The sequence below is a fragment of the Labrus bergylta genome, chromosome 11 (assembly GCF_963930695.1).
Source record: "Labrus bergylta chromosome 11, fLabBer1.1, whole genome shotgun sequence".
NCBI lineage: Eukaryota > Metazoa > Chordata > Actinopteri > Labriformes > Labridae > Labrus > Labrus bergylta.
The window spans coordinates 13,073,336-13,088,242 of NC_089205.1; the positions used below are offsets into that span (position 1 = coordinate 13,073,336).

The following is a 14,907-nucleotide window of genomic DNA, read 5'->3' on the forward strand; positions in this document are numbered from 1 at the left end:
CTCAAAGGGAAATAAAATCAGTCCTAGCACTTCAGATTCAAAACACAGACAAACCATATTCATGGAAATAAGAACATAAACTCTTCTCTAGTTATACAACCTTGGCTTGAACAGGCATTGATCCTTCTTAAATCCTCCCACAGAAATTTAAACTATTCAAACAATAAAATATCATTGTTTTGGCGTTCCCTCCTGAAAAAACGTTATCTCTAAATATTTCTAAATCCTCTGACCCCACTTTCCCTCTGTGCAAAGCCTCAGCCATTTAAAACACTCCCACCCCTCTTTGCTCTGGCTGTATGACCCCGCAGTAGTATTGCTTTCAACTGCATTGCTCCCCAAGGACAATCCGAGAGTGGACCTGAGCGTGCCCAGAAACTTCAGCCTTTAAAAACAAAGCAGAGACATTTTACTGTTCCAATCTGAGCCATTCAGCATCACCCCTTCCAGTGCAAATACCCACATATCGCACGCAAGACATACATAAACAGACACACATCATTAGTTTGTTTCATTTTCTTTTACACAGTTGAAGGTCTTAAGATTATAATGTTCCTCAAAATATTTCATATTTGCTGAACTCTTCGTTTTCCACAGAATTATCTCTTTATACAAACACTTTGTACACTGTTGATCCCTCATAAATCCCTCTTACAGGAACAATGTATTATAGGAAATCCTTCAAAAATGTTTCCTCTTGATGGTACCTCACATTCTGGACATACTTAGAGTCACTGGGTGTGCACATCAGCACCACAAAGTGTGTTGACTTAATGAAAAGTATGAATAAACATCCTGAAGTTCACACAGTTACACTCAAAGAAATTAAACATGGACACATCACGTTGGTCCGAGGGAATTTTGAGAAAACTTCAACACAAAATCTTTCTTCTTCTTCCCATTGAGTACAATTCAGTGTAAACATCAGTAACTCTATTTTTGTATTTCTCTGTTTGTTTTTAGTTGATGATTCAGCTGCAGGATTGAAACACTGCAGACTTCTTTCCCACAAGAGCAATTTTAAACTTATGTCACAGTCGTGGTGGGATAGTTCAGAGTAAAGCCAGCTGTTGTGTACCAACTGTTGAACCATCAGTTCTGGATAAACTATTATAATTATCCTATAATAGTTTTTTTTTATCCATGGTGAATCCATGTAGAAGGGATTATTTGTAACTATATTTTCTTTTTAAAGTAAAAATAAGATTTTGTTAGAAAAATAAGATTACAACCAGCGAGAACAGTCACACTTGGATGTCCATAAATACTATCAGAACTAATATTTTGCGGCTTTAGTTTCAGGGTTCTGCTGTAGAGCGTGTTGGCTCACTGTCACCCTGTTGTGGCTCACTGAGACTTTGAAAAGGACAAAGTTTACCTATTGTTTATGCTGCTATAAAAAGTCCAAATACCTGTGGTAAAGGCCTGCTGCTGCACATTGTACAAACAACTATTAACAAATACTTTCATTATGGACTACAGATTCAAATCTCTCAACTTAAAGCTCCTGGGAGGAACTTTTGGTTTGTGTAGATTTTGGCACCTCCTGTGGCCAAACGGTACATTGTATCTCTTTGCCCATCATGTCCTGTTCATGCAGAACTGTTCCCTGACAATAAAATCTCATCCTGCCTTCTGTCACATATTTCACTCAGTGTGCATCTTTGCCCTGGAAAGTTTTAATAAAAAGGTTTTTTTTGGCAGGTTGCGTCTGACACCCTGCTGCAGCACTTACAGGCATTACAACTCAGTTTTCAAAATTAGAAATCATCTTGCTTATTATCTCTTTTGCTTTTTTAGGTCATAGAGAGGCTTTACTATTAATTTCAGTCTGTTTCATAACTAGCTTAAAACCCCATACAGGAGCTTTAAGCCAAAACATAATATCTTGACTAATGATATCATACCTTTACGGTTCCTAAGGTATAGGAACGAAATTGCTAACCACTTCACATTCTATTGCTAACACTCTGAACAGGGGATACTAAAACATGATTATATCATATTCATATGTCATCTGGGAAAATGTTGAAACCTTTTGATTATCAAGTAACTACTGTCCTTAAAGAGAGCTGCTAAAATGTTGCCTTAGCCATCTGGTAGCAGATAACTTCTGAATTCAACCAGCTTTGCCTCCACTATACGTTTATATTGTATGTATTCCACACTGAAGTGTTGAATGCCAGTTTTCTAAATATACCATTATAGGATGGATGTTAAGTTCACACAGCTGCAGGAAGCAGTAACTTAAATTACCCTATTTGTATAACGTGTTTATGCAATTCACCATACGCTGTATACATTAATGGCAGGTTTACACTGCACTGTTTGGAGCTTCAGAAACCAGTTATAACTGCACCAAACTAATATTTTGCAATGAAGACCACCACCAGTTTAAAATCTGACAACTTCTCAAAAAGCAGTAAAAAAGTTCAGTTTGTTTTGTCTTTATACCCCATCTCAGCACCATTCACAATTGCGTAGATTTATTTTCCAGCTGTGTGTGGCTCCTTCATTTCCGCTTGTATTGCAATATGAAGTCATGACCAGCGCCATTATAAATCAAGTGATCATATAATTATAACAGCATTTTAAAGTGTACTTTATCTAACAACTAAAAAAGGTCTGTGTGATTATGGCTGCAGGTTTGAAAGGATGTTTGTAAATGTTTCAAAAGAAACATGTTGAAACCTTCAGGTGTTAAAAACAACCAAATGATTAAATTATTTAGCTACAGATCTGGTGACATTTTCAGGATATGACAGCAGCATTATTCCCGCTACCTGCCACCGGCTGCAAAGGACATTACCTTGTTCAAAACAGGGAAGTATGAGGAACACAGATGTATAAAAGGCGGTGAATCAGACCCTTTCACTCAGTCACCTAATAGCGCTACATAAAATTGCATAACAGTGAAACTTAGACATTTTGTGCACACTGTCCTCTCATTACAGAAAAATAACAACTTTGAATCATGAAAAATGTCGCTTGAAGAGACATCATAACTCTTTAGTCATGATGATAAAACAAGAAAACTACAAATCCAAACTGATGTTAACTTTCACTCGTCTCCGGTGTCTGCTCACTCCTCTGGTACAAATTACTACACAATATGAACAAAGAGATAATTACATGATCCAAGCCTCAACAGTTTGCCATTATACTCGCTGTCAAAGGCAGAACACTGGTCCAGATGTACTGCTTTAAATTTGAGGTGTCTCTTATTACAGCCATAACAATCTCAGACAGGATAGTAATGTCATGCCGGGCTGTGGCAAGGCTCTCCCATTGTTCTCCACGGGATGTTTATAGCTTTGTGCCTGATATATGATAACCAATAAGAAAGAGGTAGTAATTACAAGGCCCACACTCCAGCGGATCGCCTGAAGAATGTGTGAAATAAAAGATGGGGGGGTTCTTTGCGGAGGCTAGTTATTACAAAGACATGCAGAGGTTTGACATACAGCAGTGTCATGAGCGGGGGAAAGCTAGCAGGGGGAGAAATAAATAGCATTTAGCCTATCCATTTCCTCCTCCAAATGGCAAAGTAAATACCATTGACCCTCTTAAAACAAATCCGCTGCAAACCAGCAAATGTTAAGAATCTAAATGCAGCTGCACATATTTTCTATTATTTCCTCACTTTCCACTCAAGTCCAGAAGAAATAACACAATTAGGAGAAATAAAAACACACAGAAAGCACAATAGTAACCTAATGTAGGGCCCAGGACACAGATCGGTTGTGTGGTCAGACAGTGTGTCTCCTTAACTGGTTGGAGAATCTGAAATCACCAAATTCAACGTAACCAGTAATTAGAGACGGTTACTGTTGTGATATTAAAATATTTTAAGAATAGTTTGGAAGCTATGCTGATTTCATTTTTTTACCAAGAGATGACAAAATCCATACCAACCGTGTCTATAGCTAAGCAAGGCTTAGCTTAAGTTAGCATGTGGAAACAAGGGAAAAGAGCTGGGCTAGTTCTGACAAAGGTAGACAAATTTACAAAATGTACAGTTTTAATGAGTTAGGCTTTCTTGACCCTATGCTGCAATTTCAAAAGATACTATAGCCTTATTCAAATGATGTATGTAAATGTATCTTTTGAAATGCATGTATTTCCTCTCTGAAAGGGGAAGGGATGAGAAGATTGATACATTTTTTACTTAAAAAGTCCATATATTAGTCATGTAGTTAGCTTAGCTAAGCATATCAAAAACAGACAGTCTAGAAAAGGCAAGCATTGCTCTGTCTGACAGAACAACACATTACATTATAGTAAAAACGCAACAAAAGTGATGCTGGTTGCTATGGAGATATAGGAACTAACTAAATCTAAGATCTCTCAGTTTTATCTAGCTGTATCTATGGCAATAGGCAGTAAGTGTTGCATAATGTGAAATCAGTTAGTTATAGGCCTAGTTTACACCAGTGCCATGCCATCAACAAGAGGTCACCAGGATACCAAGAAAGAAATCAGGGATAGCTTACTGCCAGGATGGTCTGTACAAGACTTACTGAATAAATATTGATATTTATAAAAGTTTCATTGGGCTTAATTTTCTTATCATTTTACTTTATTATTGAACATAAAGGCAACGTTAACAGCACCTGTTACCTTTCACCGTTACAAATAGGTATTGGTAAATGCAAAAGTGACACTTAAAGGCATGCTGCTTGTGATTTTACCTTGGAATGATGCATCATCAGCGGTTCACAAGATAAATCATTGTGTAACTTAATTTTTGTTTTGATACTGAGGTTTAAAAAACAATACAAATCTTAATATAACCATCAATATGTTTGCTGTATGATGGCCACTGATTTTGGTTCAACCCTCACTGATACAAAATGAGGGTCAAGTTCGAAGACAAACCAAGCTGCTGTGTGGGTCAATACTTGATCAAGCGTTGCTTTTGACTTGGGTACTTATGCTTTCTGATATGTGCTGCTTGCCTTGGGGAACGATGCCTGTGTGATTCTAATCTTTGGCCTTCTAAGGGCACACTCAGTCTTCACCAGACCCTCTCCAATGACCCCTCGTCTTTGAAGTGAGAACAAGAAAACGTTTTAGTGGAAAGGCTGCTTAGCAGTAATGGAACTTCAGTCAAAGCATTTCTATTTTATTCAGCAAAAGCTGGAGCATTGACGTACATTAAGATATCATCTTAGAGTCTGGAATGTATTTCCTCCCCTGCTCGATCAGGCTTAATTTGAAGTTTAAGGATTTTTTTTTTCTACCTGAAGCCAAATCTGATAAAGCACTGCAGCATACTCCACCTTCATCTGGCTCAATTTGTCATCAAGAAAGAGCTAGGAAAGATTTCCTTTCATAAGGCTGAGGTAAATGTATAGCCCGATAACACAAAGTGCAGTATTTAGGCATAAGTATTTTACACCTCATTGGACAAGATGAAAATATTGCAGGATACCGACTTCTTAAGAAGTCTTAACCTATTCGAATAAAAATATTTTTTGTTGATACCAGATTCATACATGTACACTATGTATGTACAGCTTGATTTAGCAGCCTATTGGCTAGCTTTTAAAAGTGGAAGATAGCATCATGCTTTATTTCTCAGTCAGCAGCAGAAGGGCCTAAGTGTAAAACTGCCTTCAATAGTGTTTCATCACAGGGGCTAATAGAGACAGTATGCAGTTGACAGTCAATTCAGTCCTGCAGGGCGAGAGGCCAAAATCCTTGAGTTCCTCCCCTGTTTGAGAAAAGATCAAATGCTCAGTGCAACAGCTGTGGAGCTGCAGACTCTCCCCATTCAGCCACTAGATGGAAACAATAGCCCTCTACTCCACACAATCTCATTTGCAGCATGTTATGTCTGATTTTGTTTGTCTTTCTCCATCATATCCATTCAAATCCTCCTGCTTTGACTGTACATGCATATTTTTGTTTTAACAAAAGCCATCCTTTAAACCAGTCCACCCTTGAAGCAATCACCCTCACTGAACTGCTATAAGCAAAACAGCGAACCGCACACCAGCTTTGTTTAACAGACGAGAACTGACCTGCCGGGCTCAATAAAGTTTCACATTATACTACATGAAAACATTAGCAGAAAATGGTGACAGAGTAATTATGAGTCAGCAACAGTAAAACGCCACAGGGACTATCATTTTACAAGAGGAGCGGGCTTTTTCTAATGCTCTGGGAAAATAAACTATTGAGTGTTTGACTCACAGCAGTGGAGGCAGATTTCTTAATAGGAATTCAGAGGGGACATTTTTAAATTTCTTCAGCAGTTTCCATAATTCTGGGGATTATAATAATTTCATTCTGCAGATGTTGATGTACCACTTTTTGCTGCATTTCAGTGACAATAATAGTGCTTTTTATGTACTTGACTTGTTTAAAATGTACTGAGTCTATATGGATTACAAGTCATTAAATCAAACTACTTATTTGCATACTATACCGGTAAAAAATGCTGCTTAAATGTTAACTCATTAGCAGAATACTTTACTTCGTTACTATTTTCCCTCTTAAGTATAAAACATTACATCTTAACTAGTTAGATACAAGTCTCAAATGTTGCTTATGTTAATGCAGCTGTGAGACTAATGCACCAATATCAAATATTTATTAATCAATTTTTTAAGAGCGAAGTGTGAAAATGAAAAAACCTACTGCACTGGAGGTGCGCTTGAAGAAACTTCAAATAGGCTTAATAAAGGAAGGAGTCTTGTTATCAAAGTACTACACAAAGCTCATTTAATATTGTCCTACCGATCTGTTCTGCACCCTATTTAAAGCCATGTTTATTGGGAAGCCTATAATAAAGTAACTTGGGCTATATTTTATCTTTTTGTAGTATTAGAGTAAAGCCCAAGTAGGCTATATATACTAGGCTATATGTAAGCCTACACTGAAAAGAAAAAAAAAATGAGAAAAAGTTTAGGATGACGGCCAAATTTCCGTTTTTCGTCAGGTTTTAAAAGATTGTATGATTGAATGCAGCACTTTTACTTGTAGATTTGTATTTCGTATTGATTTACTCTTGCTAATAGTCTTAATGCCCTTCAAAGCCATAATGTCAGCGGTATTTGACCGTCCCCCAGCATCTGTCTGATAATTTTCCTTGTGTGGTGCTGCTGGCTGAAACGTGAGCGTCACGGAGCGCCCACCCCCTCCTCCTCCTCCTCCCCCCCCCCCCCATCTCTCCCCCCCCCCCCCCCCCCCCCTGACTGGAGTCCCACTGAGCGGCTCTCAAACTTCAAGTCAGTGTCGAGCCTGAAAGCGGAGGACGAAGAGCAAGAGCCGACAGACAGACAAGAGTCGCAGCTAAACGGCGTTTTGAATTATCTTCTTTTTACGCGCAGCTGCTGACGGTCGCTTTGAGGATTTAAGCTCAGCTCTCGGTGTGTGATTTTGATGATTTTTTTTTCCCTCCACTGTTGGTCGAAGTTTTCGACTGTCACGTCTTAGTTACGGACACTTTTCTGTCACATATGTGGGATTTATCGTTTTCATGTAAGACTTTACAATTAAACACTGAGCTACACTTGGTGTTGGGCTGTTTTTAGACTGTTATTATAACGTAGCCCGCAGCTATCGGTATTGGCAGCCACTAGACCTGCTTTCGCCATGGGGAAATAGCGGGGCTCTCTCAAACCGACCCCCGTATTGCGACTCTTTCATGCGCCTTTTTAAAAGACTCGGCTCAGTTTTTTACTTCAGCTATGAGCATGGATGGTTGTCCGCTGAAGGTGGCGATTTTTCTGTGGTGCACACTAGTGATTTCTGGCTCCAGCTTTGAGATAGGCTCCTACGACCTGGAGCGAGGCAGACCAGCGAAGTGCGAGGCCATCGTGATCCCCATGTGCCAGGGGATCGGCTACAACCTGACCCGGATGCCCAACTTCATGGACCACGACGACCAGAAGGAAGCCGCTATCAAGCTGAACGAGTTTGCTCCTCTGGTGGCTTACGGCTGTGATGTGCACCTCCGCTTCTTCCTCTGCTCCCTCTACGCCCCCATGTGCACGGACAAAGTGTCGACCTCCATCCCCGCATGCAGACCCATGTGTGAGCAGGCCAGGGAGAGGTGTGCCCCCATCATGAAGAAGTTCAGCTACACCTGGCCCGACTCGCTTGACTGCTCCAAGCTGCCCACGAGGAACGACCCCAACGCTCTGTGCATGGAGGCCCCCGAGAATGAAACCAGGACGGAGGGCAAGAAAGGTGAGGGCATGCTTCCTGTGCCCCCTCGGCCCAGGCAGCCAGGCACCAGTAGCGGGCGCTCCCCGGGAAGTGTGGGCACCTGCGAGAACCCAGACAAGTTCCAGTTTGTGGAGAAGAGCCAGTCCTGTGCGCCTCGGTGCTCCCCTGCTGTCGACGTGTTCTGGTCCAGGCAAGACAAAGACTTCGCCTTCATATGGATGACTGTATGGTCGATCCTGTGCTTCATCTCCACTGCCTTCACTGTCCTCACCTTCCTCCTGGAGCCTCACCGCTTCCAGTACCCTGAACGCCCCATCATCTTCCTCTCTATGTGCTACAATGTGTATTCTGTGGCCTTTGTCATCCGCTCCGTGGCTGGAGCTGAGAACATCGCCTGTGACAGGGAGCATGGCGAGCTCTACATCATCCAGGAGGGACTGGAGTCAACTGGCTGCACCATCGTCTTCCTCATCCTCTACTACTTCGGCATGGCCTCTTCTATCTGGTGGGTCATCCTCACCCTCACCTGGTTCCTGGCTGCGGGGAAGAAATGGGGCCATGAGGCTATCGAAGCCCACAGCAACTACTTCCACATGGCGGCTTGGGGCATCCCCGCTCTGAAGACCATTGTCATCCTCACGATGAGGAAGGTGGCAGGGGATGAGCTGACGGGGCTATGCTATGTGGGCAGCATGGACTCTGGGGCGCTCACCGGCTTTGTCCTCATCCCTCTGTCCTGCTACCTGATCATCGGCACCTCCTTCATCCTCACCGGCTTTGTGGCTCTCTTCCACATCCGCAAAGTGATGAAGACCGAGGGCACCAACACAGAGAAGCTGGAGAAGCTCATGGTGAAAATCGGCATCTACTCCATCCTCTACACGGTGCCAGCCACCTGTGTCATCGTCTGCTACTTCTACGAGCGGCTCAACATGGACTACTGGAAGCTGAGGGGGCTGCAGATGAAGTGCGGCTCGTTCAACGGCCTCAGCGGGGACTGCTCGCTGCAGGCTTCCGTGCCGACCGTGGCCGTTTTCATGCTGAAGATCTTCATGTCGCTGGTAGTGGGCATCACCAGTGGGGTGTGGGTGTGGAGCTCTAAGACCCTGCAGACCTGGCAGGGCCTGTGCAGCAGGAAGCTCGCAGACAGGACTAGGAGCAGAAAGCCATGCAGTGGCGTCAGCTGCGGCAGCACACACTGCCACTACAAATCCCCCGCTGTGGTTCTGCACATGGCCAAGACTGACCTGCACTCAGACAACCCCACACATGTCTGAGACAGAGCGTGACACACGGACATAAACATACACACTGCCAAATGCAAACACACACACGACCTGAGAAAGGAGCTGCTGAAGACTTTGTGAGAAAATGAGCAGATGAAATGAACTATCAGGTACTGCTGTGCTGCTGCCAAGGGACGCGTAACTATGAGAAACTATCTATAAACAGTATTCAATGCATAAAGGGAAATGCTCAGTATTGTAACCTATATTTTGTCTGTTACATAGTCGTCTGTGCAGTAGAAGTGCCCAGTGTTTCAAAGCAAAAAAAAAAGACTGTTATGGGTGGTATCTTTGGGAAATTTGAGTTTTTTCTCCTGCTATAAAGTGGCATGGATTTGTAAAAATGTGTATAAATGTTTTATTTATTGTAAATATATTTAATTTAAAGGTCACCTTATCAGATTTGTTGTTTAGATGCATTTATTGAAGGTAAAGGGAAATTTAAGTGCCTTTTATAAGAATTCTGGTTCTGGCTTTTTTTTTTTTTTTTTTTTGAGGAAAATAAATTTGTGGAATTCATGTTCAGCAATCTTGTGTTAATGTCGTCATTTTGTTGTCTGTCTCAGAGAAGCTCATGATGAATAATTGACCTTAAACAGTTTCAAATCCAAACTAGTTCTCATTTTGTTTTTGTTCCCCTGATTTTTCCTGTCATTCTTCTCCTAGGATATCAGGCGGGTTTTTTTTTAAGTGGGACTCCCCTCCAAATGTGTTGTCTTCCAAGAGCATGCTTCACATCCCAGAGGCGTCCCTGACAATAATCCTCAAAGAGAATAGCTGATGAATAGAGTGACGATCCTAGCAAGCCTTAATGTTTGCATCATCGTCTTAAAAATGCAGGAGCAGTTTGCGGAGGAATATATTTAATTAATGACCGTTTTAATCCCTCTGCAGAATCACTGTTGTTGCCCTCTCTCGCAGCTCCATTTGATCCCTGGGCAAACACTCAGCACTTTGATCTGAGAGGACGAAATCTGAAGTGGATTTCAGCCTTATTGCATGGCTTCATTGGCAGATTTAAGTTAAGCACAGGCACTCAAAGCTGTGGTTGTTCATTGAGTAGAAGGATTATTATCTTCTTATTTAAATTTGTGGTTTGTTGATGCTGGAAGCTGCATTTCTGATATAAATGACAGGATAAGCAAAAGAACCACTTTACATGGTTAAATGTTTGAATTTGATTGCACTGCCATATAAAAAACAAAATTACTATTATGCAACTAAAATTTCACTAATAAAGTCCATTTCATGATGCACAAGGTGGTTCATAAAAATGTGAAAATAAATATCTTGGATGTTACAGGACTTTGCAATTAAAGTGCACTCGCACATTGAAGCCCAACATGGTGGAAATGAGTGTTTGACAGCAGTAGGATTGATTGTGTATGCTTGTGTTATTGTGTGCTGGGTCACCTTCTGCAGCAGCAGCAGCACATGGGAGTGATAGCATGGAAAAAATGTGATGACCAGGAGCTTGTTTTCATTACATTACTGAAGTCTCGGCAGTGAGGCAGGCGTGTGCTCGCAGACATCTCCAGATGTTAAAAGTTGTTTTGTTTTCTTTATTTTTTCCCCCCATTTGTAATCCCAGCTACAGATGTAATACGATAATGTTCTCCGGCTTGTTTCACATGATTCTGGTGTTCATTTACTAAACACGTAACAGCAGTAATCAAACATGTAGTGGATTAACCACATTTCTACCCTGTGCATGTGGGGATCTGTGCAACGCTTCAGTTAACTTCAATTACAGATTCCTTCCTCCCGCAGAACGAGATGTGTGTTAACTACCAACATCCTCCCCTTTTTGTTTTCATTATACAGCCATTGTAGACCTTGTCCATGGCTTGGCAGGCGAGCGCAGCGACTCCTGGACTCTGACACTGTGTGGATCGCATTTAACTATTAAATAGGGCTGTTTTTCTTGGAGCGCGCTGGCCGCTGGTGTTTCTGCCACATGTTCCAGTTCATGGGTCTGATCTGATCAGGGGCGCGTGCTTCCTCCCCAGTTTACACACCAGTGACATGACCCAGTGAGGCCAAACACTTGCTGTGTGAGACACAGACCAGCCTGTCCCACCTGAGCTGATTAGATAGGAAGGAGGGAGCCACATAGGGTAAAATACATGGAGGTTATATAGAGGGCAATGCTTTGTTTAAACTTTAATTTCCCTTCTCAGCAGTTATGTTTTCCATTTTCCTGCCCTTTATGCATTTCTTGTTTTTTTCCATGTATTGCCAAATGTGGCTAAGACAGGTTTTAAAAATATGAAGGTGTACAGAAATGACTTATTATAGCAGCAACAGGGCGTCTTTTGCTCTGCTTCTTTTTTTTCCAAAAGTAAGAATTCTATCACTACATTTCCAGGTCACTGGCAGCTATTTTTAGCTCCTCTCTTTTTTGCAGAGGAAAGGAATAACACACAGCTCACACAGCTTCAGATATAGAGGCAGAAAGAAAGACTCATTCCAAAAATCAGAGTTTGTTTGAGCTGTGGTTCCTTTGGCGCCAGAGATGTGGCTGGCGGGAACACCTTCCCTTCACACATACACGCACACACACCTGAGGTCTGAAGAAGCAGCCAATTGACACCGGGCTTTCTCTGAAGAAGACCCCACCCCGTCTTCCAGTAAGTTGCAGTTTCAGGAGTTAGTAAGCTCGACCTCGCTCGAAAGATTTAGCTTGGCTGGGTCTCCACTCTGTTTTTCTTCTCCGCTGGCTCAGGAGGTTAAATAGTGTCAGAGTTAGTCGCTGACTGACTTTGTCTAGGCCAAAAGTGAGCCTACTCCCTCTAAAGGCAACACTTTTTTCTTTTGGCTTCTCAGCAATATTTCATTGTGTGGACTGTGCGCCTTAAAGTGTATTCATTGACTCTTATTCAACACAAAGCCGGTCTGTTTACTCAGGATTTGCACAATTTGTTTTCTATGAAAAGGTGTAAAAACACCTCAGAGGTTATCCCGCTTTAGCTGCTGACTCCATGTTTTTGTCTGCTGAGGAGAAATCCCTCCATCTGGTTGTGGCTCTGATTAAAGGCGATCATTATGGCATCAATGTGCCTCCCTCATAGACCTAAACCTCTGCCCACCCCTGAGGGGGGAAAAGAGAAAATAAAGCATCCTTCATTACGCTGCCCTCCCTCCCTTCTGCAGTCCCTCTCCCCCTTGAGCACTATCCCTTTCCTGTGCTGTTTTGATGTGTAAATGAGCGCATTGAAAACCTGCAGGGCCCCCAAAGAGATGCTTTCCATGAAAATGCGGCAGTCAGAGAGCACCAGAGTTCACACAGCTCGCCACTCCTCGCAACCAGACCCCAATCAGACACACAGTACGCTGCTGCTGCTCCTCAAACACATACAAGATCACACACACACACACACACACACACACACACACACACACACAATAGCACAGACGCATGCTGACTCACATCGCTACGCAGACATAAACATTTACATGGGGAGGTAAAAAAAAACCTGCACAGGCCAGTTTGAGTATTTGGTGAGTTTTTTTTTGGTTGAAATGAGGATTCAGTTTGTTAAGTGCGTGAGGAGAAGCAGCAGCTGAGATATTTCTGCAGCATCTAACACGCCTGTGAAATGAAAGCACGCAAGCAGAGAGAGATTAGAAGTCTGTTTGAGAGCACAGAGGATCTCTGTGTTGTTCAGTGTCTTTTTTTTTTCATTTCAGAAGAACTGCAGAGGGAGACATACATTCAGTTTATTCTATTCAATACATTATGTTGTTATCTAATCAACAGAAGTCTATCTACAATTGAAATCAATCCGATCTCACTTCATGTTCTCTCTGGATGTTGTTAAAGTTCTTTCTTGGGTTTGAATTATTCCAACTGTTAAAGGAAGAAAACATCCATTTTTTCTACAGTTTTAAGCCAGACTGGATGATAAAGGCAAACTGCTGCATACGGAAATTAAGGGTCTACTTGAGGTTACTTCATCTGACCTGAAGGACCGTACTTTTAGGTTTCAATTCAACTTTTAATTTCAAAATACAGGACCCAAAGCACAATTTGAACTTAAATTAACAAATTAAATTGAATGAATTTGAGATATAGCCATACAGTATTTACATAGATATAACTGTGGACCCTCCACAAGCCAAATGCTGAATAAGGACTCCTTCTGGGAAATCAGATACCTTTTATGGGGTTAAAGGAAGATGAAAGTGCAGGGATATCTCTTCCCAAACAACAACAAAGGCCTTGCTATGAAAAATGATGCATATACTTCAGATTAGAATGCATAAGAAACGAGCTCAGGAGGCTGATGTTTCCACAACAAAGATAGTAAAAGTGAACGAGTTATAATGTTCATATAGTTGTAGCAAAGATTTCAGATTTCATTACATCATCATCATATCAGGACATCAGCGCCACACAACCCATATATCAGAATAAATGGATACGTCCTCCTGTCACCTTTGTTGGTTGTTTATCAAGAATAGATGCACTCAGAATGTTTGATGTCATTCACCTGTCGTTCTCGCAGGGCTTCAGAAAACACACCTGTCAAATGAATGCAATCTGCTGTGAACCATGCAGATCAAATGAATCAGTGAATGCTAAAGAACATAGAGGTATCATGGAAGAGTTATGGCCAGACTATATTAAGAACACAGCGCAGGAGGAGAAAGTTTCCAGAAAAAAGTTTCCTGCTTTTAGCTGTATCTTCTTTTTTCCAGTGTTTTGTTTTCATGTTCTTTGATCAATAAGCAGAAGACAGAGAAGTAAAGCTCTCTCATCCCTCTGTACTCATTCCTGCGCTGCGTCTGCCTGTGGCTGAAGGAGAGATGAATCAGTGAACAGAGGGAGGTTCCGCCGCTCGCGCTCGCTCTCTGAAGCCAACAGCATTGCTGTGATCACTGTTAATCTCCTTTGCCACTCTGCAACCATCTCCTCAAACACATTCATCTCATTTCCAGTAGTGTTCACAGCCTCTTCTTCCTTTCTAATTAGGCACCGTCAAGATTTCCGAAGTCACCCTTTGGTGCTCTGCGGCAGGCGAGATTGCTCTTTGAGCCAAGGGGTCAGTGATGGCAAGTATTTGTTTGAGCGTTAAATCACAGCAGGCCTTTCATCATGTTGTTATGTTGCACGATCAGAGGCTTGGGATTATGTAGGTCAGACGTTGGAGAGTGAGAGAGCCCCCTTTGTAGCTGCCATTTTTATTCAGTTGCTAGGCAGCACCCGCTCTAATCTCTTGTACCAAAGAGTCTCTCCCCAGAGAAAGAGAGAGGGAGCAGGAGTTACAAAGGACCAAAAAAAATGTGAAAACAGCATCAACAAAGAACACAAACCCATGCAATGACTGCTTTTAGAAGCACTCCAAAGGGAGGGGGTGTAAAAGGACAGGATGTGGGAGTCTAAGCTTGGCCCTGAAACTTACTCCGGCCCTCCTGAACATCTTGAACCCCCTGTGTTTTG

General features: G+C 42.0%; 1 protein-coding gene across 1 annotated transcript; it reads left to right on the top strand.

Annotated features, from left to right (window-relative positions):
- Positions 1-7,228: 7,228 nt before the first annotated feature.
- On the top strand, positions 7,229-10,850 carry fzd9b (frizzled class receptor 9b). Its single transcript, XM_020641725.3, has one exon. The coding sequence runs from the start codon at positions 7,698-7,700 to the stop codon at positions 9,453-9,455; it is 1,758 nt and encodes a 585-aa protein (XP_020497381.1). The 5' UTR covers positions 7,229-7,697; the 3' UTR covers positions 9,456-10,850.
- The last annotated feature ends 4,057 nt before the right edge of the window (positions 10,851-14,907 follow it).

Excerpts from the sequence above, each read along its gene's own strand:
- fzd9b (XM_020641725.3), top strand. The coding sequence starts at position 7,698 with ATGAGCATGGATGGTTGTCCGCTGAAGGTGGCGATTTTTCTGTGGTGC.